This window comes from Eublepharis macularius, chromosome 17 (assembly GCF_028583425.1).
Source record: "Eublepharis macularius isolate TG4126 chromosome 17, MPM_Emac_v1.0, whole genome shotgun sequence".
NCBI lineage: Eukaryota > Metazoa > Chordata > Lepidosauria > Squamata > Eublepharidae > Eublepharis > Eublepharis macularius.
In genome coordinates, this window is record NC_072806.1 from 43,924,289 (window position 1) to 43,951,641 (window position 27,353).

The 27,353-nt window shown below is 47.2% G+C and overlaps 1 protein-coding gene across 2 annotated transcripts in view; it reads left to right on the plus strand.

Moving 5' to 3' along the window:
- CALN1 (calneuron 1) overlaps positions 1–27,353 on the plus strand; it is a 312,731-nt gene that overhangs the window by 165,287 nt on the left and 120,091 nt on the right. For both annotated transcript variants that reach the window (XM_055001658.1, XM_055001659.1), the window contains exon 3: positions 6,113–6,256. In XM_055001658.1, the coding sequence (XP_054857633.1) occupies positions 6,113–6,256 (144 nt within the window). The remainder of the gene's footprint in view (positions 1–6,112; positions 6,257–27,353) is intronic.

A 27,353-nucleotide genomic window follows, 5' to 3' on the forward strand; every position in this document is an offset into this window, starting at 1 on the left:
CGTCAGTACCTGCTTTTGCCATCTTTGAGAAAGAATCGAAATGGCTTCTTGCATAGGAACCGGTCCATCCATCAGATGGCTTTTTGTTGATTGGACCCCTCCTCCTCGCTGCTACACCGCTTAGACCCACCAACGGATTACTCATGGACTTACATGCTCTTGTGTAAGAGCTCCATGATGATATCAACAGTTTTCTTGCTTAAGCACCCAGCACTTCCAGTGTGTGTTTGTTGTTACATGTTGTACCGGCTATCAATGATTTTTGAATTGTATGGTCATAGGCTTAAGCACTTAGCACTTTATATGAGTTTTCACAGTCCATGTTAATGAATTGTAACAGTTTAACATTGCTGGGGCCTCCTTCCGTGCGTGCTTGTTAATACAGTGAATTACATAGTGAATATTCTTATAAATTGCACTTTATTATTACTGTTTAATTGTAGTATATCATTGTGTTAACTCTTGGTTCTAGTTAGTTTTCACGAGGTTCTTTTGTTATTGACTTTTAACAGTGGCATGTGAACATATCAGTCTGTCAGAATAACAGTTTTATTCTTCTATGTTTTCTCTCTGGTATCTAGTCAAACAAAATGGTACAATATAACTCAGTTTATTTTCTCCTTCTGAATCCAGTTCTGATCAAAGAAAACTGCCTCATCCATCTACCCTGAACTGGTGTCTCTGTACGCCTCTGTCTCCAGCTATCATGTCAAGCATTCATCAATTTCTCCCTGCCTGGGATGGTAGTTTCCTGCCTAGCCATTATCAACGAGATTCATCAATAAAGTTTAAACTCTTGGGCTATGATCCAATCCTGATTGAATAACATCTTTATCCCCCACTATCCATGCATTTTAGGGTGTAACTAGAACCCTTGAATTTCTCAGTGATTGGATCTCGCAATGATTCCTCACTACTCTGAGACTGCCCTGCTGTCCACCACAGAGCCTTGCCTTTTTAAAACAAAAATTTTAAATGCTAGATTGTGAGCCAATCTCTGGCTTCCTGCCATTTCCCTTTCTTCCTTTTCCCATCTCCATCCATCTGACTGCCTGGAACCTCTTCAAGAAGGCTTGTCTTATGGTTAGAGAATTAGATTAGAATTTATTAGATAGTAGGATGTACAGTTTAGTGCTTATTACTTAAGGTATAGAACTGTGTTCATTTCATTCCTTTGGTAAACCTCTTGCTGTTTCCCCCGATCTTTCAGTTCTTAATGATGACTCATTTTTATTTATTTATTTTTAAATAATTTTTTATTGGATGGGTTTACAAACATACATATAGAAATAATTATCATTATATTCACCCCACTGCATTTTCCCCATCCTTCCCCCCCCCACTTTTCTGGTGACTCCCAGCAGTTTTCCATACCCAACTTCCCCAATATATACCCAATATATATCTATATTATACCTATCAAATCTCTTTAATTATCTTAACAATCTACACTAACTATATTGCTTATCTTACTTAAAAATATAAAAATTATATAAGTAATAATAGGTACATATACTAACTAAAAAAAACCCTACATATATATATATGTAACATACTATTCCTTACGTACCAATTAACTATATTATCTATATTTCACATATACTCCCTATAACCTTATTACTCATAATTATACTCCCCTGTAAATATACTATACTAATCCAATAAAATACAGTAAAATATACCCCTTTTTAACCTTAAGTAAGTTTCTATCTCCCCTACTTCTCCAAAGACCACAGTTTCCCCTTCATGTCCCACTTTTTCTCCACATATTTCTTAAATTTTTCCCAGCTTAATGTATAGTCCAATTCTTCTTGTTCTTTCAATTTCCTTGTTAATTTGTCAATTTCTGCCATATTCAAGACTTTCAGAATCCAGTCTTCCATAGATGGTATCTCCTGAGTCTTCCACATCTGTGCATAACACATTCTGACCGCCGTAATCATATAAAACACCATAACCAGGGGCCCGCAGTGGCTCCGTTAATAAAAGCCCATCCACCAGGGGGGGGGCGCTTGGCATGCAAGGAGTTGAGGGGCATACACACATGTAGACCATTTGGCAACAACATACTGTGCCCAGGATGGATGACAAATGTATTGCATATGAAGTGGAAGCTTCGGCCTTCCCGCCACTCACAGGCACCTGCAGCCATCTTTGAGGCGAGCTGCTTGGCATGTTTGGGAGACCCAAGAAGGTCAGTGTGGATTTTCTCAATGGGCTAGCTACTTGTGTGTTCCTTAGTGTGTGAAAATGGGGTTTGACCATGAAATCTGTGTTAGTGCCAGGATCCTGTGAGTAAGAAAGTATGAGCTTGTACATTTCCCATTCTTTTGGTGTAGCTCTCCTTAGAATCCGGCTCAGGCAAATTGAGACATGTTTTATTTTATCACAAGCTGGATTCTGAACTGTCAAAAGAGTCTGGAGTATCAAGAACCCCATGACTAGGGCTCCCCAAAGCAACTATAACCAAAAAGATGCTGCAGCTAAGCATATGAAGCGCATATCACCTCTGAGTGAAGTGAACCCCAATCTCTATTCACATCTGCAATTAAGAATTGTGGGGCCACAAATGATCGATGAGTTCCCCTCAGCTTGCTTCCACTGGCTCAGGATCTTAAAATCAACCATAGGTCTTTTACACAATTCTGCCTGAATTGCAGTTAGTATCCGGAGCTCAGACAAAACAAACTTTTAAAAGTAGAGAATCATGTTCAGCTGTTTTTTCCTTAACTGTTAATGAAAAACCTCATTGAACAAATACCGTACACCTTACATTCTAAGCCCCAAAAGACCTTAAGGAGGAAACATTGCTTGGTCTGTATATAATACACCTGAGAATTATGTGATAAAATTTACAAGCTAGTTAATAATGACCATTAATATGAATACCACCATGAGATAAATTATTTTTGCTATTTCTGTGATTGCAGTTCTTTTTCAAGCTCTTATGATTGTGTGAATTACACCCATGTGCAGCTTCATGCTATGGAGGCACAGCATTCACTGTCTCCCTCGTCTGTATCTCAGTGACAAGTGGGAACTAGCGCAACAATTCCAGTGAGTCTTCTATGTAGATAAAACAGATACATGGATAAAATTTTATAGGCATAGTTTTTAAAGTCCTTATCCCACCTAGTAAATAAGTCCACAAAAGTACTAGCCACAAACATTTCTGCTACCCTCCCTACAGGTGGATTGCTTGTACTCCCAACTGTTCTTTTTTTGTGAGAGCAGTCACTCTTTGCTAGCATCCGTGCTGAATCAGTATCGCTTGTCAATTTTCAGGGTTCAGTTCTATCACCAGGGTGTGTAGAAGTTACATCTTTGGACAAGGAGTAGGGCTTAACTTGGGTTGGATCCCACACAAAAATTTCACTTGCAGTAGAGCTGTTACACAACTAGAAATACAAGGAAAAGACTTTGGTTGCCACTTGTACTAACTCAGACTTATTGTGTTCTAGTACACATGGATGTAAATGCCTGCTAAAGCACCATGCTGTAGAAAGCCTGCTGTACCATGTTTTGGACTCTTGTTAACCTAGTCTAGGACAATTATGTTTTTGTAGTCTATCTTAACTGAAAGATCAAACTTCCTCTAGGTTTTCTATTGGTGGAAGATGGAGCTCTTATAGAGTCAATAAATACGGCTTGTAATCCTAAGGACATTTTTCTGGGAGTAAGCCCCATTGAACAGTCTGGGACTCATTTCTGAGTAGACTCCCTTGTGGTTGCTTCCCCTGTAGCATGTAGGGAGTAGAACATTCAGCAGTGCGCAGTCATAGAGGATGTAATTCAGGCAGCAATCCTTGTGAATATTGTTGTGTTGCAGTTATGTTCCTATTGTTGTTCATAAATTAATGGAAGATATGATTTCTGGTAGAATGAAAGTGGGAGAAGGGACTGTCTTTCTTGCAGTTTACAGAAACATCCTAAGTTTGGTTGCCCACTATTTATTAAGGATGAGCAAACATTCTCTACTTAATATCTTTAAAAAAAATTCAAACTTTCTGGTTCCCTGCTTTTCACTGTGAGTTCTGTAGATTCCTTTTGCATCATGTGCACATGATGTAGGGTTTTTATATGCAATATAAGCAGCATTTATATGTATAGGATATGTTGTTTATATGTATAACAAATGGGAAATATTCCCCTTCCATGCAAATATTTTTCCCCCATGCAAATATCCTTCCCTCTTCTTCTTTCCTCCCCCTCCCAAACACCCTTGTATGTTCATTTCTCCCCCCTTCCCCAAACACTGTTCCCAATTTGTATTCTCCTCCAAACCTTTCCCTGTCCTTCCCCACCCCCTCATAAACACCCTTCTCTGGTCGCAACCTTTGGTGGCTTACAGCAGTAGCATAGGTGGCCTGAGGCAGCTCACAGCCATGTTAAGTAAATAGACACAAGGTGAGCTTCCTGCCTCCAGAGGGTGTTCAGCCACCAGCTTATAAAGTAGCTGTCAGGCAGGAGGGTGCCTGCTTCTCTGGTGGTGGTGGTGCACCTATTATGTATTGGGCCGGGGCGGGGCGGGTTGCGCCATCAGAGTGTGGAGCAAGTAAGGCAAGAACACCAACGTAAGTAGCATAGTCAAAGATCTGGTCCTAGGTCAAAGCACAGAGTCCAAAAGCTGACAGTCATCTGGTCTGAGGGTCAGTCTGAGTCGCAAGGTCTGGAGTTCAGGAGTCGTCCATGGGTGAGCTCCAGGACCAGACAAAGGCAGAGTCAGGGGCCGGTCCAGGGAGTTGCAAGAAACAAGGAAGAAGGCAGAATCAGATGCAGCAGTCACCAAGTCAGCTGCTTGGTGAGTAGCCATCTTGTGGCTACTCATTGCTGACATCGGGCCAGGAGGCATGCGCTTTGTTGTCTCTCCTGTAACTCAGTCCTTTGTCTCCATCTCTGGTGCTCTAAGGATGTGAGTGATGCCGAAGGGCTGGAGACAACCAGCTGGGTTTCACCTGTTGAATCAGGGCTGGAGGGCAAGGGTGGCTCTGCATCAGCTGCTGACTGTGGACCCTGACAAGCCTGCAGCTCATCATCCTGCTTGTCTGTTCTTGCTGGGTCCAGGCCAGCTACACAGGGCTCCTCTTCTCCTCCTCTCCCAAAGAGCCCCCACTACTGCTGAACCCATGACAGCCCCACTTCCAAGCCAGCCATTTGTAACTCCAGGCGGGTCATTTTGAAAACCTCCTGCCGCATCGTTTCTTCGAGGCCATCCATTTCTCCTCTAATCTGCACATCTGCAGACCTGAAGTGAGTTGTTTTGAGGGGATCTAACCCCCTCAATATTTTTTTGCTGAGGTTTGAGATTTTCCTGCATCTTTGGGTTGCTGAAGGCTGCAGAAAGATCTGTTTTATGGCCAAGTACCAGCAACATGTGGGTTTAAGCATCCATGTGCTGTGGTCACTTGGATATTAGATGAATGAATACTCTCGTGTGTACAGCTGATTTAATGATGTACAAATAATGTTAAAACTTTTGTGTGTTTTCATAGCAAAAATGTGGTGTTTGGAAATAGAAATGTCATGGAATAAAAAAAATCATGGGTTTGATTCACACAATCGAGCAGTGAAACAAACAGGGATTTGAAGGTCAAACAGCAGATCCTGTGTTTAATCACTAGTGATTATTGGATGGTTTACCGTTTACTGGGAGGGTGCTGTGATTTGCCACGGGCGGTCAACCAGCTGGCTGTTGACATGCAATTCCTCTTATTTAGAAATCTCTGTCTCGATTCTGAATATTTGCAGAATGTGTAAAACAGAATTGGTTGCAACATCATTTTTCTAAAGGGAATGGAATAGGGTTGTTGTTTTAAGTGGGATTTAGTATACCATTTTTATTTCATTCTTCTCAAATGTTGTAACGTCCTTGAAATTGACTGTACTAATCTCACACTGTGTGATCTGCTTTGAGTCTCTGTGAGAAAGACGGACTATAAATGACACAAATAAAAATAATAAAAATTTATTTCAGTGCTTACTTGATATATTATACTAGTCTTTATTAATTTTGTTTTAATTTTGTAATCTTCATTGAGTCTGAAAGAGAAAAGTGTATGATGAATGAAGTAAACAAATAAGCGGACTAATGAAAATTCCCCCTTTGTTGCAGAAATTCGTGAAGCTTTCCGAGTGCTGGATCGTGATGGCAATGGGTTCATCTCAAAACAGGAGCTGGGGATGGCCATGCGCTCTTTGGGCTATATGCCTAGTGAGGTGGAATTGGCAATTATCATGCAACGTCTTGACATGGATGGTGAGTTTGGTTCCTCTCCAGAACAGTTATTTTATTGATTTGCACTATTTTTTTACATCCCACCTTTCTCCCATTATAGAATTTGTGTTGGCTTATATAGTCCCAGGAACTCCCCTGTCTTGTTATTGACCAACCCCAGACAGTCTTGCATCCGTTTGTGACAGTATTCTGAGAAGTGCCTCATTGGCAGATCTCGAGGAGCAGGAGGTCCCATGTGGCTCCCAGAGGACCTCTGGGCCCAGACTGCCTCTGCTGTGGGATGGCTGGCGTGTGAGACCAGGATTTGGGGTCAAATTCTAGTGTTCCCATGATGCTCATTGGGTGACCTTAAGTGGTTCACACTCTCTCTCAGCATGACCTACCCCACAGCGTTCTTACGAGGAAAGCATGGAGGAGGGGAGAACTATTTTTCTCAGAGGAACTTGGAAATATTTTAAAAATTATGATAAGGAAGTGAGCAGCAAATGTGATAGGAAAAGGGATAATATCCCCTCCACATAATATGGCTGTTCCTACTTCTGCAAATGGCAAGATCATATCCATCAACTTTTTCATAACTTCATAGCAAAACTGTGGTGCTCAGAAATAGAAATGTCATGGAATTAAAAAAAATGGGTTTGATTCACACAATAGAGCAGGGATTTGAAGGGGCTGTGCAGCTGTGCTAAGTGGTAGAGCATCTGTTTGGCATTCAGAGGTCCAATCTTCAGGGGCCCCACATGGGCAGGACTGGTGCCCAGAGGTCCAGAGAGGCCTGGCAGTGGCCCAGGCTTCAGTCTCCATAACCTTGATCTACAGGAAGCAAACAGGGAGTTTGGTGTGGGTGTTTGAGGGGGAGTGTGAGAAAGACTGTGCCGTTTTATATAGGGATCTAAACAACATGGCTGGGGAGAGAACTGAGGTCGTGTGCCATGTTCGTCTTCTTTCCTGAGGGTAATGGAAGTTACACTTGTAGCGAGTATATACTGGTAGCCCTGTTGCCAGCCCTCCTCATTTTTACCTGCAACCCCCCACCCCCACCCCCTGAATGTAATTTTGAAGAAAAAGGCTCTTTGCAGGAGAAACTGTGAAGAGGACTAATGAAATGAAGCCCCACCAGTTTGGAAGACAAAGGCACCTCCCCTGTATTGTCTGGCACATGGGATGCAATCACTGCCCATTAATGTAATCTGGACCTTAAGGGACAGCTTCGGGTTCCAGATTCAGATTTGTTTTATTTATTTATTTCAGATTTGTATTCCACCCTCCCCGCAAGCAGGCTCAGGACAGATAACAACATATTAAAAATACAATTAAAAAATTCATGTATATTAAAAACAACACATTTAAAACAGGATGGTGGACAGCCTTCACAGGGCGGGTTAAGATAAACCCCTTTTTCCAGGCCAGATCTTCCCATTGTTCTCAAAATTACTGCCACAGGAATGACTCCGTGTCCTACCTTCAGTTAACCCCTGGCATTCTAAAAGAGCTTTCTATTCTGAATTCTGTCCAATTTTACATACATCCCCACTAGACATTTTGCTGAAAGAATTTCTCTGTGTGATTTTCTAGTGTGTGTGTTTTAAGCAGAATTACTTATGTCAGGGCTTGCCGCCGCTGCCGCTGGGCGTGGCACTGGGCGGTCTGCTCCTGATGTCACAGGGGGGCCAGGGATTCTGCAGGACCCTGCTCTGTGGAAGGAGGGGCGGTATACCTCACCCAGACTCCCTCTCAGTCCACTCGCTGGCCTGCTCAACCTGGCCTGCTTACCCTCTGCGTCCTCCTTCATCTCCTCCTTCCAGAACTCTCCTCCAAACCTCCACCCTTGCATCTTACTGCTCTCACTCCACATCATCACTCCTCACTCACACCCACCACACCACAGGGCTCTTCCCAGCCAGCTTTTATAGGGCTTCCTTCTACTGCCCCACCCCTCTTCCAGCCTGGCCTTGGGCTGCACCAAGCAGTTGCAGCTGGGGTAGCTGATCTGGCCCCACTGACCAGCACCAGCTGTGCCTTGTTCTCTGGCTGCCCAGCCTCCCTGCCTTGGCTGATTGCTGAAGGCATGTCCAGCTGCAGTCCCCTGGCTAGCAGCCCGGCCTGCCTGGCTGAGCTGATGGCTGAAGGTGGGTCCAGCTGCGGCTCCTTGGCTGGTTGCCCAGGGCTTCCTGCAGAGTGCCTCCAATAGCCCCACCTGGAGTGGCTTGGCTTTTGGCAACTCCTGGGCCGGGCTACTATTTTCTAGCTGGGGCATGGCTTTGGGTTGTTGGGGCTGCTGCTGCTTCTCCTCCTCAGGTAAGGTCTTTGGGTGGGTGACTGCTGGGCTCCCAATCCCTCTGCCCTTGCCCCCTTCCGCCTTGCCTAGCCCCCTTTCCCTCCCTAGGGGAGTGGGACTCGCTGGCCTCTCTCCGTCTCCCCCTGCCTCCTGAGGCCCTGGGCTTTTGCCCCTTGCCCCTGGCACCGGCAGGTTCTGGCTCCATTTGCCTGTGGGAGGGGTTGACCTGCTGTCCCCCAGCTGCCCCCTCTGCCTGCCAGTCAGACCGGTTGACCTGCTGTTAGCTGGCTGACCAGTTGACCTGCTGTCTGCTGGCTGCCCCCTCTGTTTGCCCGTCAGCCCGGCTGACCTGCTGTTCCCTCCTACCAAGTCTGGGGGCTGGGACCCAGACCCCGGACACACCCCCCCGCTTAGCTTTGAGTTGTGGGGGTCAGGGTCAGACTCAAACATGCGGGACATGAAGTCCGCATCCACATGCTGCGCCCCCTTGCGGTACTTGATGGTGAACCGGAAGGGGAGGAGGGAGAGGTACCACCGCAGCACACGGGGGTTGTGTGCCTTCATGTGGTGGAGCCACTGCAGGGGCGCATGGTCCGTTAGTAGGACAAAGGGATTATTGGCCAGGTAGTATTGCAGGGCCCCCACTGCCCACTTGACCGCTAGGGCCTCCCGCTCCACTGTTGCATAGCGCCTCTCTGCGGGCTGCAGCTTCCGACTCAGGAAGAGGATGGGGACGTCGGTTCCGTCACGTTCCTGAGTCAGGACTGCCCCAAGGCCGGTGTCAGAAGCGTCTGTGGCCAGCGTAAAGGGTCGGTCAAAGTCCGGGTTCCACAGGGCTGTGGTATTAGAGAGGGCTGACCGCAGATCCTTGAAAGCTGCTTCTAGTGCTGGGGTCCACCGGACTTGGTTGGGCAGCCCCTTCTTTAAGCAGTCTGTCAGGGGGGCGGCTCGGGAGGCAAAGTGGGGGATGAACCGCCCATAATACCCCAGTAGTCCTAGGAAACGTCGGACCTGCTTCTTGGTCCGGGGCTGGGGGGCATCAGCTATTGAGGCCACCTTGTCTGGTGGTGGGCGAACTCGGCCTCCCCCGACCACAAAGCCCAGGTACTGGAGTTCCTGGAACCCCAGGTGGCTCTTCTTTGGGTTAGCCCGTAGTCCGGCTCGCTGGAAGGCCCTCATGACAGCTTCCAAGTGTTGGAGGTGGGTGGGCCAGTCCGGGCTGAAGATGATGATGTCATCTATGTACGCCATTGCATACGCCCGGCACTCTCCCAGCACTTGGTCCACCAGCCGCTGAAACGTGGCAGCTGCCCCGTGTAGACCAAACGGCATCTTCTTGAACTGGAAGAGGCCTCGTGGGGTGGCAAAGGCTGTCTTCTCCCGGTCCGCTGGCCGCACGGGCACTTGCCAGTAGCCCTTCGTCAAGTCTAGGGCCGACAGGTAGCGGGCGGACCCTAGGTGGTCTACCAACACATCTGCTCGGGGCATGGGGTATGCATCGAACTGGGCCACCTTATTCAGTTCGCGATAGTCGATGCAGAATCGGGTGGTCCCATCCGGCTTGGGCACCAAGACTATCGGGCTCCTCCAAGCGCTTCGCGAGGGCTCGATTACCCCAAGCCTGAGCATCTCGTCGGTCTCCTTCTCCACTGCCTCCCACCGCTTCCTGGGGATGGGGCGCCAGGTAGCCCGGGCTGTCTGCCCCGGGTCCGTTGGAATGGCATGTTGGATCAGGCTCGTGCTGCCCGGCCTGCGGGAGAAGACCCCGGGAATCCGAGCCCAGAGGTCTTGTAGCTGGGCCCTCTGAGCTGGGTCGAGCTGAGGGTCCACCTTGGGCTCCTCAAACTCCGGGGCATCAGTGGTCCAAGGCAGCACACTGTCAGGGAGCTCTAGCGGGTCCTCAGCCACGCCGCACTCCTCTTTTGGGCGCTCGTGCCACTGCTTTAGGAGGTTCACATGCAGGGTCTTCCGCCGACGCCGGCCGACCCCACACTGGACTTCGTAGGTGGTGGGGCCCAGCACCCTTCGAATCTGGTAGGGACCCCTCCATGGGTCCCCTTCCTCTCTTGGGAACACCGAGTGGTGCACGAGGACCTTCTCTCCGGCCTGGAAAGTCCTCATCCGCGCACCCCGGTCATAGGCGGCCTTTTGCTTTGACTGGGTGCGAGTCAGTCTGCGATTTGCCTCCGCTTGGGACTGTTGCACCCGGTCACGGAGCCGGCTCACGTACTCCTGTATGGGGGGCGCGGGGCTGCTGGCCCGGGGCCCCCAGCGTTCCGTCAGCCGGGAGAGCATCCCCCTTGGCTTGCGCCCATATAGCAGCTCGAATGGGCTGAAGCCAGTGGAGGCCTGCGTGGTCTCCCGGAGGGCGAACATGAGCGGGTCGATGTACAAGTCCCACTGGTGAGGCTTGTCCCGCGTCATCTTCTTCAGGGCCTCCTTGACGGTCTGGTTCAGCCGCTCTGCCAACCCGTCTGTTTGAGGGTGGTACGCCGAGGTGAACACCTGCCGGATCCCCAAATTCTGGCAGAGCTGACGCATGGCTGTGGCACGGAACGGGCCCCCCCGATCCGTCAAAATTTCATCTGGCAGCCCCACCATCGCGAAAAACTTGGACAGGGCCCGTACCATCCCCGGGGTCTGCATGGTCTTCAGCGGGATGACCTCGGGGAACCGCGTGGCATAGTCCACAATCACCAGGGCAAAGCGATGGCCCCGAGGTGTGCGTGGCAGCGGTCCGATGAAGTCCATTGCGATGCGTTGGAAGGGCGTCTCCATGACGGGCAGCGGGGAGAGGGGGGCCTTCGGCGGGCGGCGGGCTGCCACCCGCTGGCAGGTGGGACACGAGCGGCAGTGGGCCTTCACGTCTGCATTCACGGAGGGCCAGAAGAATTGCTCAAGAACCTTCCTCAGGGTCTTGTGGTGCCCGAGGTGCCCGGCCCAAGCATGCTCATGGGCCATGCGGAGGACTTCCGCCCGATAGGCTGCTGGCACAAGTAGTTGGCGGACCTCCCCCTGGCCATTTGGGGCACGAGCTATGCGAACCCAGACCCCTCCTTGCTTCTCGATGCGAGGGAGCCGTTGGGACCTCCGTTCATCCCGCATTTGCTCCTCCTCACGAGCGGCTGTCTCTCGCAAGCGCTGCAAGGACTCATCTGCCCCTTGGGCATCACGGAATGGGCGGTCTGCCAGGGTTCCAGCTGGGCCTCCAGGCCGTGGTTCTGCCCCTGGCCTGGTGGAGGGACCCTCTCCCGGGTCGTTGGCCTCCTCCACTTGCAGAGCGGTGGCAACTTGTGGGTCTGTCACTTCCCCTGCCGCCTTCAGCCGAGACCCGGCGGTCCCTGGGGTGTCTCTTCCCAATTTCTTCGCTGCCTGCTGGAGGAGCCTGAAGAACCCTGGGGCATCTCTTCCCAGCAGTATTGGTATGGGTAGGTGAGCTAACTGGGCAACTTCCATTTGGTGGCGGACCCCTAGGTACTCTATCGTGATTAGGGCCGTAGGGTACGGCTGGGTGCGGCCCATCACATCCGTCACCGGGATCCAGCGGTACACTGGGGTGGCAGCTGGGAGGAGCTGGGGCCGAATTGCTGAGACTGCACTCCCAGAGTCCAACAGGGCTTGTAGGATCAGCTGGCCTATCTTCACGGTGGCGCATAGACTCTGCACCTGCTTGCCAGGCGGTGGGTTATTTTCCCAAACGAGGGCGAAAACCCTTGGTAAGGCCTCAGTGAGCACGCCGGCTTGCCTCTGCAGCTCCGCTGTCTGTGCTAGTTCTACTGGAGCGGCTGGGTAGGCTGCCTCCAGCTTTCCCCACATCCTATCCTGGCGTTCCTCCAGCCACGGTCCAAGCTCCGCTGGGGCGGCGGCCTTGGGAGGCCGCCCCTTGACTGGTGCCTGCGTTGGAACGTCTCTCCCCGTACGGGCCACCAACTTGTCAGGGCTTGCCACCGCTGCCGCTGGGCGTGGCACTGGGCGGTCTGCTCCTGATGTCACAGGGGGGCCAGGGATTCTGCAGGACCCTGCTCTGTGGAAGGAGGGGCGGTATACCTCACCCAGACTCCCTCTCAGTCCACTCGCTGGCCTGCTCAACCTGGCCTGCTTACCCTCTGCGTCCTCCTTCATCTCCTCCTTCCAGAACTCTCCTCCAAACCTCCACCCTTGCATCTTACTGCTCTCACTCCACATCATCACTCCTCACTCACACCCACCACACCACAGGGCTCTTCCCAGCCAGCTTTTATAGGGCTTCCTTCTACTGCCCCACCCCTCTTCCAGCCTGGCCTTGGGCTGCACCAAGCAGTTGCAGCTGGGGTAGCTGATCTGGCCCCACTGACCAGCACCAGCTGTGCCTTTTTCTCTGGCTGCCCAGCCTCCCTGCCTTGGCTGATTGCTGAAGGCATGTCCAGCTGCAGTCCCCTGGCTAGCAGCCCGGCCTGCCTGGCTGAGCTGATGGCTGAAGGTGGGTCCAGCTGCGGCTCCTTGGCTGGTTGCCCAGGGCTTCCTGCAGAGTGCCTCCAATAGCCCCACCTGGAGTGGCTTGGCTTTTGGCAACTCCTGGGCCGGGCTACTATTTTCTAGCTGGGGCATGGCTTTGGGTTGTTGGGGCTGCTGCTGCTTCTCCTCCTCAGGTAAGGTCTTTGGGTGGGTGACTGCTGGGCTCCCAATCCCTCTGCCCTTGCCCCCTTCCGCCTTGCCTAGCCCCCTTTCCCTCCCTAGGGGAGTGGGACTCGCTGGCCTCTCTCCGTCTCCCCCTGCCTCCTGAGGCCCTGGGCTTTTGCCCCTTGCCCCTGGCACCGGCAGGTTCTGGCTCCATTTGCCTGTGGGAGGGGTTGACCTGCTGTCCCCCAGCTGCCCCCTCTGCCTGCCAGTCAGACCGGTTGACCTGCTGTTAGCTGGCTGACCAGTTGACCTGCTGTCTGCTGGCTGCCCCCTCTGTTTGCCCGTCAGCCCGGCTGACCTGCTGTTCCCTCCTACCAAGTCTGGGGGCTGGGACCCAGACCCCGGACAACTTATACATTTATGATTAGTTGTGCAGGCACACCTGATGATTCTTTGGTAAATTTAATAAGAATTTAATTAACCCTTAGGGAATGCTTTAGGGTTTTCCACCAAAACCAAAACCCAATGACCAAACTTGAATTACAACTTAAAAAAAAGAAATATAAAGAGCTGTTAAAAACTAAAAAGAGAGATGCTGATTTTCTTTTATGGCAGTCTCTTATCAAAGCCACCAAAGGAAAAGACAATGTTAGTTTCTGGAAGATTATTTCTAATCTCCAAACCAAAGCACCCAAGGTATCCAGGACTGTCCCCGCAGATGTATGGGAGAAGCACTACGGCGCATTGTTTAGGGATCAGGGGCACTCTGCTCCTCCTGCCATCTCAGTCATTAGATAACTCTACACAGTGGCCACCAGCCTCTGAATCTGAAATTTCCTTGTTAATTTCACAAATGAAATCTGGTAAAGCCCCAGGAAGAGACTTTATTGTTGCTGACCTTCTGAAATCGCATATGAACTGGTGGGCCCCGGTCTTAGCAAATCCGTTCTCATACATAGATGCCCCCGCTCAATTTCCTAAGGGTTGGGGCTTGGCCACAATTGTTCCCATATTTAAAAAGGGTAACCCCTCCGATCCGTCAAATTATAGGACAATTAGTCTCTTGAATGTGATCTGTAAGTTATACACGAAACATCTCTGTTTAAAACTGTGTGAATGGTTAGATCAAAATAATCTACTTGAGATTGAACAGGCCGGTTTTACACCTGGTCGCTCCACTATTGACCACTGCTTGGTGTTAGATTATTTTATTTATAAATATGTGAAACACTGGAAGACGATGCTGTATGGGGCCTTTGTGGATCTCAAGGCAGCCTTTGATTCTGTGTTTAGGGGAAGGCTCTGGGCTAAATTGGCTGACATGGGCATCAATAAAAGGCTATTATTTTTATTAATTAAGTTACATGAAAATAATAGCCTTCAGATAAGACTTACACAGGATGGCAGACTCTCAAAAAGAATTCCAGTCCAAAAAGGGGTCAGACAAGGTTGTCTACTGGCCCCGTTCCTATTTAACATCTATGTCAATTCTCTAATCACAAGCTTTCATACAATTGACACTCATGCCCCTGTGTTCTCTAGTGGCAGAAAAGTTCCAATTTTAATGTATGCTGATAATGCTGTTCTTTTATCTCAGACCAAAGTTGGCTTGAAGCGAGCTTTAGAAAAATTTAATGATCAGTGTAACATTGAATTGTTAATTAATTTCTCTAAAACCAAAATTGCTCATTTTGGCAGCTCATTTAGGAAATATAGCTGGAATATGAAAGGAAATGTCATAGATCAAATTAAGAACTTTCAATATTTAGGCATAACTTTTTCCTATAATGCCAAATTCTCAGCACATCTGACCTCATCAGCCACTTCGGCAGAGAGAAGTGCAAATGCCATCCTTAAATTGTTTAGAAGGAAAGGCGCTGGCTTTCTCCCTATGGCCTTAAAAACTTACCAGGCAAAATCTTTGGCCCAACTTTTGTATGGCTCACAAATTGGACTCTCTGCCAATGTTAAGATTCTTGAAACAGTCCAATCAAAATTTCTTAGATCTCTATTTGGTGCTCCCAAGAGTACATCTAATGTAATACTTAGACAAGAGGCAGGATTACCCAGAGTTGAATTAAAAGTATGGGAACAGGCAATATTCCTCTGGCTGAAAATTCATTATAATCCAAAGGGAATGATAACTCATCTCCTAGCTGCGGACCCTTATCCACCTTGGTTCACACAAATCTTTAACAAGATCAAGCAAATTGGCCTAAATCCTGAAGATCTTTTTAATGGAACCCTGAATATGGCAAAAGCAGCTATTACTCAGAGGCTTCTTGATATTGAACTTCAAAATGAAGAAGCTTCACTTCCCAAGAACTTCAGGTGCTTAAAATCTTGGCCTAATTTTTCAGCTGCCCCATATTTATCCAGTATTACCCATGAGTCCTACAGATGGGCATTTTCTAGAGCCCGGTTTGAGGCATTGCCTTCAGCTGTATTGTACGGCAAATTCTGGCAGATACCAATGCATGAGCGCTTATGTCCATGCATGGACAATATGGTGGAATCGGTTACTCACATACTTTTATTCTGTGAATTTTATTGTGAAGAACGGTCTCGCCTCATACTACCTCTTTTGTCTAAATTTATCCCTTTGCAATCCTATTTGGAATTTAGACCAGAAGTTCTGCGCAATTTTCTTTTAGAAGATTCTTAGAGCTCAGTAACCTGTGCTGTGGCCAAATTCTGCTCTTTAGCTATCAGAAAATGTAAACTTCTCTTAGTGAAAAAAACATTATATTTTTTTTCTATTTTCATTACTGTTATTCCATTTTAACTCTTATCCCTTTTATGCCTTTGGTTTTCCTGTACTGATAATATTGATTTATTGCTTGTAATCGTATTGTTTTATATTGCTGGCTTTTGCTGTAATAAATTGGATTTGGATTTGAATAAGAATTTAACAGTAAATGTGATATTTTTAGTTGTACAAATGGTTTTATAATGATTTCTGAGAAGGCCAAACTAGCTTTGGGGAGGAATCCTCTGTTCTTACTCCTTTCTGTATTATTCTCTCCTCCGCCCTCCTCTTTCTGCTGTTCCTAACATGAGTGATGGCCACCTTTCCTTCAGTAAGCACCCTATCCCTCTATTTCCCTGCAAACCAGGTTATGCCAAATTGTACTTAGAAGTTAACCCTTTTGGCTAACTATGACTCTCAGAGGCCCTGGAACTAAGAGCCAAAACAGATGAGACACCTAATGCATGGAGGACACACACTGGTTTCCTGCAAGGTTCCATGGGTAGTGTAGTGAGAAAGAACCTCTGCCAGGGAGAAGAGGGAGTCTCTCCCTCTTCTGCCTGGCAGAGATTCTTTCTCTAGGCATCTCATCTAGTCCGCTTGGCTCGCTCTCACTGCTGCCAGCTCCCCTTGCTCCCCTAAATGCATTCTGCAGCCAGAGAGAACCAAGTGCAAGGGGGAGTTGATTGTGCCAGAGGTGGTCAGAGGGAGCTGGCAGCAGTGATTGGTTCCTTGTCCCTTTTGCCACTGCCAGCAAACTCCCCTTGCTCCCCTAAGTACATTTGGCAGCCAGAGGGAGCCAAGCAAGCTGGCAGTGGTGAGAGGGACAAGGAGCCGATCACCGCTACCAGCTCCCTCTGACTGCTGCTGAGGCAATTTACTCCCTCCCACTGCCACCAACGTGCTCGGCTCCCTCTGGCTGTGGAGTGCTTTTAGGGGAACAAGGAGAGCTGGCAGTGGCAAGAGGGAGACGAGCAGACTAGACGAGATGCTTAGAGAAGAGGGATTCTCTGCCAGGGAGAAGAGGGATTCCCATGGAACCATGCGGGAAACAAACACGTGTCCTCCACGCGTCATGTGTGTCGTCTGTTTAGGCTCTGAGAGAGCCTGATTCACCTGAATGCAGCAGCTCCTGCCCCCAACGTGTATGTGTATAACTCTGGGCAGGAGCCATGTTTTTTAGTCCTCTCCATGGCTTCTCAGGCCATATGCTGTCTGGGATTGCAGGAGAGATAGAGAGACCATGCTGGATATCAAACTGAGCCATTAAGATCAGGCAGCAAGAATGGCAAAGCTGGCTCACAGACAGGAAGGTAGGCAGGGTCCTCATGACAATAGTGCTATTCTCTGGCTTCCTGAGGGTCATCGCAAGTCAGGCCATGTTTAAAGATCAGAGTTTACCAAGCAATACTTTTCCAGGATCATCAAGGAATTTGCTTTACAATGTAGAGTTCCCTGAGCTAATTAATCATAAGAACATCCAGCCATCTCCTAGCCCTTGTTAAGTTAATCAAGCCAATCAAGTCTTTGTCCAATGTCAGGCTATGGATGACAGGATATGGTAGACAGATCCCTAGACCATTGCAGCAAGACGCAGGTTCATATGGGATTGCTCCACCCGTTCTCGGTAAGATTCATCAAAGTCTTTCCACCTGACTAGGTAGAAAAGTTTGTTGTGTTTAATTTTAAAGTCTAAGATTTCCTCCACTTCATAGTGAATATGCCCATCTACCAGCATTGGATGTGGAAGTCCCCTTTCTGGATGCCACTGATCAGGTGGGGGAGCCTTTTTTAGAAGACCGAAGTGGAATACTGGGTGTATTTGTTTCAAGTTCTTTGGGAGTTCAATTTCTACAGTCACCTCATTGATTAACTTCTTTACAGGAAAAGGGCATAGATATCTCTATCCCAGTTTTTTGCTAGGTTGTTACCCTTTTATGTTTTTGGTGGAGATGTATACATAGACTCCTAGTTGTAGTTTCCGTTGCTCTGAGCATTTCTTGTCAGTAAAATTTTTGTAGTCCTCTTTTGCTTTGTCCAAAGTCTTTTGGATGATTCCCCATTGGGAAGTTAAATTAGCCCAACATTCCTCCACCTGTTGGGAGTTAGGAGTTGCAAAGAAAGGCAGGGTGTTTCCTTCATATCCATGTACTATTTTAAATGGGGTGGCTCCTGTTGAGCTATGTACTGAGTTGTTATAGGCATATTCAGCGAAATCAAGAAAATCAAACCAATCATCTTGTTGATAGTTAATGTAGCACCATAGAAACTGTTCTAGCACTTGATTTGTGTGTTTGGATTGTCCATTGCTTTTGGGATGGTAGGCGACGCTAATTCCTTGTTTGATCCCCGCGAGTTTAAGAAGCTCCCGCCAGAAGTTGGCAACGAATTGTGGACCTCGGTCAGATATTAACTTATTAGGAAACAAGTGCAGTTTTACTATGTGCTTTAGGAACAGGCTGGCTAGCTTTTTAGCTGTAGGAATTGTAGTACAAGGAATAAAATGGGCCTGTTTTGACAATAGATCCACCACTACAAAAATGACTGTGTGTCTTTTCGAGGGGGGAAGATCAGTGATAAAGTCCATTGAGATCACAGCCCATGGTCTAGGAGGGGTTTCTAAGGGTAGTAAAAGTCCAGGTTTCCCCTTCCTAGATTTTCCCATTATACATACTGGGCAGGAGGATACATATTGAGATACATCTTTTCTCATTGCTGGCTACCAAAATTGTCTTTGTACTAAATGTAGGGTTTTAAGATATCCAAAATGTCCAGTGGTTTTGGCATCATGGCATTGGTGTAAGATTTCTTTTCTTAAGCTGGTTAGGATGTAGAGTTTGCACACACACACACACCCGTACCAGTGGCTATCCCCCTCCTGTTTCAGTTCAGCTTTGGGCATGTTTTCCCCCTCCTTTTGGGTCTCAGCTTTTACTCTCTCCCCATTCTAAGAGATCAGGTTTTGTGCTGATTTGCATTTCTGTGGCTTGGCTACGTGTTGTCACCGCTCCTCCCAATTGAGCTGGTGAGAAAACGGTATCAATTATTTCCTCCCTCTGGCTGTCATGTTGGGGCATGGGTGAAAGGGCATCCGCTAAGAAATTCGACTGTTCAGGGAGATACTTCAACATGAAGTTAAAAGAAGAACTCCGCCCACCTTAACAGTTTAGCATTCAGTCTACAGGGTGTATGTAGTGCCTCTAAGTTTTTGTGATAAGTCCATACTACAAAAAGTACTTTAGCCCCCTCTAGCCGATGCTGCCAGGTTGGAATTGCTAATTTCATTGCAAAAGATTCTTTCTCCCGTACGCTCCAGTCTCAGAGAATTTTTTAGAAATGTATACACAGGGGTGCAGTTCCCCCTCATTGTTGAGTTGTAAGAGCACCCCCACACACACTGCAATGTCGCTCGCATCAACTTGGACTACAAATTTCCAGTTCTCATCATGTAGAACCTGTTCAGAAATAAACAGCTTTTTTAGGTTTTCAAAAGCCCAGTGCAAAATTGAATTGGATGGTAGAATGCCATCAAACCATGATAGGGGCAACATCATCTTCTTTTGCCCGCCTTGACCATGTCCAATCAAAGTTCCTAAGAGCGGCTTTGCAAGTCCCCAATTATGTACCAAATGCATTGCTACGTCTGGAGACCGGCACTGTCAGAGTGGAAGCTCAGGTGTGCCTTGCCTCCTTAAATTACTGGCTTAAGATCAGCTATTTCGGGCAAGGCTTAGACCCCACTGCTTCTTCTGGATGAACATCAGTCTGAATGGCTTGAGACAGTCCTTTGCAAACTGGTGAGCCTGGGCTTTTCACCTTCCATGATTTTAACCATGGGTTTTGATCAGGCAAAACAGGCTGTTAAACAAAGGATATTGGACACTAAATGTCAGGTTGATTTAGGTAGGTCCCTACTTTCTTGTCCCCTATAAACACCAGAGAGCCAGTTTGGTGTAGTGGTTAAGAGTGTGGGACTCTAATCTGGAGAGCCGGGTTTGGTTCCCCACTCCTCCACTTGAAGCCAGCTGGGTGACCTTGGGTCAGTCACAACTTCTCTGAGCTCTCTCAGCCCCACCCACCTGACAGGGTGTTTTGTTGTGGGGATAATAATGGCATACTTTGTAAACCACTCTGAGTGGGCATTAAGTTGTCCTGAAGGGTGATATATAAACTGAATGTTATTATAATATTATTATTATATCTAGTTAAGCCAGCAGCCTATCTGTCCCACTTGGAGTTGCACAGTCGCAGGAGGGCCTTTGCACTTCCAAGGTGTGCTGCTCTCCCCTCTGCTGTTTTAGATAGGCGGATTAACAGAATTCCCTATGAGAAAAGGCTTTGCCCCTGCAGTGAAGGAGAAACTGAGACTGTAGATCACGTCCTTCTACGTTGTCCCTTCTGTCAAGATGCTCGCATCAAGGTCATTACTCCTTTGATCAATAGCATACCTGGAAGAATGAGCTTGGAATATGCTAGGCTACTTCTAGAAGATGGAAATCTGACAACTACAGACTCAGTCGCAAAATTTTATGCAACAGCCTCTAAAATCCGTCAGATGCTCTCATTATTGGGGTTTATGTAAATACCACCCTTTTATATTACTGTTTTAATTAACTATTTTAATTTTGTGTGATTTTTACTAATAATTTTAACCCTGTAATTTTGTAGTATTTCTTTTATGCTGGTCTTTGATCATATAATAAATTTGAATTGAATTGAATAATACTTGCTCTTAGGAAAAGTTCCTCCTCCCCCTTCCTAATATTGTACCCAGAACCACAACAAACTCCCTATTCCTTTTTAAACTCTTAAAACTTTGTTTCTGTTGTCCTTTTCCTGCTGAATCACACTCCTCACAGCTCCTCACAGCCACCTCAACAGGTAGAGATCCCCGTTCACTCTCCCTACACAAACAAGTAAGCTAATTCCCCAATCCAGTCTGAAACTGCATGCTTATATGTTTGCAGGGCTGTGGTAAGAGCCCTACTAGAGGAGAAGGTTCAAGACCTTGAGACTTGGGCTACCATTTTCCAGCCCTGGGTGGGGGATCCCCTGCTTCCACCCTTCCCTCCTCCATGCCCACTTACTTGGCTGGTGGGGGGGGGGCGTGTTCCCCAGGGTGTTCCTCCCGGTGGTGTGGTGTACTCCCATGGCCACAGCAGCCCGAATTGCACCCTGCAGAGCTCCAAGACAGGCTCATTTTGGGCAAAATTGTACCACTCAGGGAACACAGGGAAGTGCCCTTTGCCCTGTGTGGCCACCTTTGACTCCTGTGATGATGTCACTTCCGTGAAGTGACATCATTGCACGCGCTGGGAGCACATGTGCGCATGAAGAAAAAGACCCAGGACAAGGCAGGGTAAGTGCCAGGCTCCCAGGTTCCCACTGGGGGAGTCAAGGGGCCTGGAAACCCTGCTTGAGGCACACCTGTCCACATTCCACATTATCAGGAAAGGTGAAGAGTTCTTGAACAGAACACAGGAAGCCTACCTGGGAGGGCAAGAGAAGGAGGAGCAGGTGTCTCAGGAGAAGGAAAAACATATATAGGAGGATGCATGTGAAAGGATGTGACCCACAGGAGCGGGAAAATCAAGAGGTGGTCTGAATCTTTATCATTAAGCAGTTGCAGCCAGGATTTCCCCATAGAAACTGACTTTGGACTACTGGGACAAGGACGGCTGCCCCAGGCTCCAGAGTCCAAAGGAGGTTTCTCTGGCCTCTGTGGACGAGAGGATTCACGTGTCTGCCCCACAGAACAGGAGATATGCAGTGGGGATTGGAGCCTCCCCCCGGAGAGGGAGAGAGGCCCAGTAAGTGTCCTTCCTAGCCGCCTTGTCACCTCCAGAGGTGTGTCGTGCAGGGCTGCCGAGAGCCTCCATGAGAGTCCCCAGCAAAGGCTCTGTCCGGGGCCCTGATCAAAACCAAGTTTCTGCCATGAATAGAATAAAAATTGTTCACTAGGTAAGAAATGTCAAAGGAAAAGAATAATTATTATTAAACAGATTTCATTTAACTCATTTATACAATAAGGTATGATGTAAACCCAGTACTTCAAACAACCCCACACTTCAAGTAACAACCAACTAGCACAAGTTAACGATAGAGACAGATGTGAAGAATTCTAGCTCATAGTGCTTTGTGAGCTTTTTTGCTAGCAAACTATTCAATAGCATTAGCTGTGTCTAAGGGGAAATGGCCAATATAAATTTTCTTTATAAATGTAATGAAATGTTATAAAGTTAATAGATAAGTTAATGCAAGAAATATACACTTTTGGGGATATACTTCTGGGTAGTAGAGTATGTGAAAGAGATACTGGGGTAAGAGTGGACTGTAAACTAAATATGAACGCAGTCAGTGTGATGCAGCGGCAAAAAAGGCAAACTCAGTCTTGGGTTGTATAAAAAGGGCCATTGCATTGAATTGCAGGAGGTCATAGCCCCTCTCTGTTCTGCCTTGGTCAGGCAGCACCTGGAGTATTGTGTGCAGTTCTGGAGGCCTCACTTCAAAAAGGATGTGGACAAAATTGAGAGGGTGCAGAGGAGGATTTGGTTTCGTTTTCCCGGCCATGTCGGATGCTCCTCTCCGCAGGTCTGGGAGGAAACGTCCGAGCAGCCTGACCGGGTGGTTGACCCACGAGGGTTAACCCCCAGGACTCCCAGTGAGGGAGACGGGGTCCGGAGCGCGGCGGGAAGAATCCCCTGAAAGCAATGCAGGGGGTAAATTGCCCGTTTGCTCCAACGGATGCCGGCAGACTTGCGCTGCACTTCGCGTGCAGCTGGGCCATGGAGAATGGCAATAAGCGGATTTAAGGTGAAAACCTGTAAGTAAGCGAATCCCTTCTGATTTCTAAGCGTATGCGAAGGATTGGTGGGAGTTGAAGCTAAGAAGGTGCGGATTTCTTCCCCTTCACAGAGTTTTGGAACTTAGCTGGCGCCCCCCCCCCCCTAAGATGGCGATGAAAAAGCAGAGCCCAGCAATGAGTAAATCGGTAATGGTGACGTTACAGGGGAAGGGGGAAACTTTGGAAGAGATGGTGAGACGAGCAGTCTTTGATGCTGTGCAGTCCTTTGTAGCGAAACTGAATGAATTGGGGCAAAAGGTTGATTCAGTGGAAAGTGAAGTGAAAACCATTAAAGAAACAGCGACCGGAGCAGAGCAGTCTGCACACGACAATGCAGTACTCATGAAAGCAACAAGCAAGGAAGTGAAGCTTTTGGAGAATCAAATAATAGGATTGCAAGTGGACCGTGCCCAAACGGTATTGCATCTTCAGAATGTAAAAGAGGAGCAAAGTGAAAATTTGAAAGATCTGGTGTCTGGACTTTTGGCGCCATTCACAAAGGCAACTAAAGAAGAGTTAAAAAGTGATATTTTGGAAGTCCGGCGGACATCTTCAAAGTATGTAATGAAGCGGCAGCTGCCTCGCGAGATTATTATTGACTTTTCATCTAAGAAGATTCGGGACACCATTTTATATAATTTGTACAATGTGGACTTGGATTATTTGGGCAATAAGGTTAAAATATTGAAGGATGTTCCATTTTTGGCTCGTTAAAGAAGATTTAAGTATAAAGGACTTGCGGCTTTCTTGAGGAAATGTGATGTAAAATATAAATGGTTGTTTCCAGAAGGCGTCTGGTTTAGATATAAGGATCAAACCTACAAGATTACATCGGAAGCGCAGCTGACAGAGTTTTTGTTTAACCATCAGGAGTTCCAGCAGGAAGAAAGTCCAAAGTCTGAAGGGGAAAGTGGGGGGGAGGAGGAGAGAGCGGGCGCAGCTGCTTCAGCTGCGCAGAGAGAACTGAGACCGAGACGTAGGGGGGGGAGGAAAACCTGATCCTGAATATAGTCTGTATTGTATAAGATCTACCAATCTGATAGCATATTAGAAAGTTAACTTTTAAGAAAAATTGCAGCATGAAGGGAATACAAGACATGTAGTGTAGCGTTTGTTGTTTGTATGTTGCTCTTCCCTTTTTTCCAGTCCCCCCTTACCTTTTTTCCCCCCTCTTGTACTTTTGGAGTCTTTTGTAGTTTTTTATGTTAGATATTAAAAATAAAAAAATTTACCAAAAAAAAGAGAGAGAGAGGGTGCAGAGGAGAGTGACGAAAATGATCAGGGGTCTGGAGACTGAGCCCTCAAGGAACGGCTGAGGGCCTTGGGAATGTTTAGTTTGGAGAAGAGGAGCTTGAGGCTTAGGGTTAGGGGGACATGATTTCTCTCTTTAAATATTTGAAAGGCTGTCATTTGGAGGAGGGCAAGGAGCTGTTCCAGTTGGCAGCAGAGGATAGGACTCGAAGCAATGGGCTTAAATTACATGCAGAAAGGTACCGGCTGGATATTAGGAAAAACTTGGTCACGGTATGAGTAGTTCAAAGGTGGAATCAGCTGCTTAAGGAGGTGGTGAGCTCCCATTCACTGAGAGTTTTCAAGAAGAGGCTGGATGAATATTTGTCAGGGATGCTTTAGGCTGATCCTGCATTGGGCAGGGGGTTGGACTAGAAGGTCTGCATGGCCCCTTCTAACTCTGTGATTCTGTGAAATATGAACAATTCCCATAAATACAGACTATTCCTATAAATACAAATACATTAGCTGTGTCTCTACTGCCAAGGCTGCTAAAGCTGACAGGCTACTTTGGCTCAGTGAGGATCTCAGACAGCTTTTGATATGCGCAGGACTATTGAAAGATCATTCAGCTTGGGCAACAGTACCTGGCAGAGTACAGTAAACCCTCGAAGCTATGCAGTTGTTAGGAAATAAGTTTGCTAAGCTCAGTTTCTGAAGTTTATTTGAAAGTTGAAGGAAGGACAATGCTTCTAGTCCCAGGTTAGCAGAGTGGACAGCCTTAAAATGTAAGGAGATTGTTAGCAAGGCCAAAGCTCAGGATGAGCTTAGGCTAGGGAGAAATGCTAAACACAACAAAAAAGGGCTCTTTGCTTATGTTCAGAGCAAGAAAAAGAACAAGTCATAGACCCACAGGGGGGAGAGGCATGTGGAATTTTAATCAGTGATAAAGTCGGTAGAACTGCTCAAGCCCTACTTTGACACAGTCTTCACTTGCAAGGGAAAATGTTCAGCCTGGCAAACAGAACACACGATAAAGGAGGGGGTTGCAGCATAGGATAGGCATAGGGGTGGTACCTAAACTTAAGTCCTCAGGGCCAGATTAATTGCATCTTACTAAAGGAAGTAGCTGATGTAATTTTGGAGTCTCTGTCTATAATCTTTGAGAATACTTGGAGAACAGGTGAAGATGGGAGGCGGGCAAATGTTGTCTCCATCTTCAAGCAGGGGGGAAAGGAGGATCCAGATTACTACCAACCTGTCAGCTTGATGTCCATACCCAGAAATCCCTGTTTGTATTTGTATTCATTAAATGGGAGTGTGTGCTTAGCATGTCAGACTAGGACTGGAAAGATCTGGACAGGGCATTTTTATTTGTGTGGGGGGGCGGGGGGGGCTGGTAGAATACTATCAAGAATTTTAGTCGAAACCATCTGGCAGCCATTCCCATATGCAGTCTGGGATAATAACACTGATTGGTCTTGACAAGAAGGTCACAGCAAGGTAATGTAAGTGAACGTTTGAAAATGGTATATAAATGCTAATTTTTACTGTTAATACTCCGTTCGTTTGTTCTGAACTACAGCCTGCTGGAAGCTGTTGCATGCTCCAGAGCTCCCAATGAAAACAAAAGGTTTCACAGAATACCTGACATCTGCTATGAACTCCAGTTTCTTGCAGGCTGCAGCAGGGGAAGCTTCTGTGGTGTAGAGTTTAGAAGGCAAGTCTAGAATGTGGAAGACTCAAGTTCAAGTTCGCATTTTGACATGAGCTTGCTGGATGATCCTGAACCAGTCAACCATCTTGGTCCAAATTCCTTTGAACAAGGGTAGATTAAAATATGCTGGATAGATTAGGTGGCTATGGGGCGGGGGAGGGGGGGGAGAAGAATCAGTAAAGGATGCAGTAGTGATCATAATAACTATATTTACTAGAACACAGCTAATTAAATGAAATGGCTTCAGTAACTTTATATCTTCTGGCAGTAATAGTCACACAAACCTGAGTCTTTCCTTTCCAGAGAGCACCTTGGAGTTGGCCTTAAAGGGACAGTACCCTTATACTTCAGCTCTCTCTTTCCAGTTCTACGTCTACAGTAATGCATTCAGTAATCCTTTATGCGGCGAGCTATTCGTCATCTGTAGGCTCACTTAACCCCTGGGCTCAGTCCTTTGTGCTGGCTGTTCATATCGTGGCTCACATGTCAATGTGCACCAGGTGTTCTCTTCTGGTGGATCTTCCTCTTGGTCGTTGCAGGGCAGCTTGAGCTGTGTGAGACTCCATTGTGGCCTCTGCTTGATTGAGTTTGGCTCAAAGACTGTTTGTTCCTCTGTGTGGATTCAAGTCCATTGCAGATACTGAGTTATAGACTTGCGCATTTCTTATGTTATAAATTACAGTAATTACAAAAATGGAGTGTTTTGTAATTATAGTAATTAACGTGAAAATGGAACAAATTCCTTACCTAAGCCTAAAACAAAAGAAACCTATGGTTTTCTTTTTTTTGTTTAGGAGTTTTCATTATTGCAGGAGGGAATGTTTGTTTCTTTCTGTTTCTTCTGTGTTTTTCTAATAAGGGCGTACAAAGCGGTGTTCTTTAGGGGGAGGGAGAGAGACCCCCTGTGTTTTCTTGATGGATTGCTCACTGTAACCACTAGGAGCATGCACTTTGAAAGTTAACGTTCTGTTTTCGTACCTGTGGCTGTCAAATGAAATGTTAATTGTGATTGGGAAGTTTTCCAGTGGGGCGTTGCCAGGTTGGACTTGAAATGTGTTCATTTTCTTAGTTTTCATGGCCGTTCTTTTCAATGGGGAGGGGGACCAATTGAAGGCTCTGGGGCAGCTGTTTCTGCTCTCAACAGCATCAAAATGCACAGAATACAGTCCTTCCTCTGAACCGCCGACTCACCGAGTTTTCAGGACACATAAACAAGGAGGTTGGTGTTCAGGGACCCAGAAGCAAGCGAATGTTGTGTCACAGGCTCATCATTGTACTGACTGCAAGCAGCGGGCTGACACCCGAGCAGGAGAACAGCACCAATGGTTTGTGATAGCCAGTGGCATTTGGGGAAAAAATCCTGCTTTATGTTTACTTTTTTGTTGTTGAGGTCCCTTTAAGTTTGCCTTCACTTGTATAACATTATCCTTCACCATTTTGCAGGGAGGAAAGAACCTTCCCTCCCCATCCTCTTCCGACACCTCATGGTGCACCGCAACCTCATCAATGCCTATTTCCTTTCTGTGTGTAAAGGTGCATGGAAAGGGTCCTTTCTGTGCATAAAAGCATTTCTGAGAGGGGACAACTCTGTGCTCTATTATCATATCGGAAGGATTAAATGCAGTCAGTTGCCTGGAGAAAAAAATTGAAAAATAAAACCTGCAAAACTCTAGAAGAGCCTGCATGTTGCTGTGACAAGAT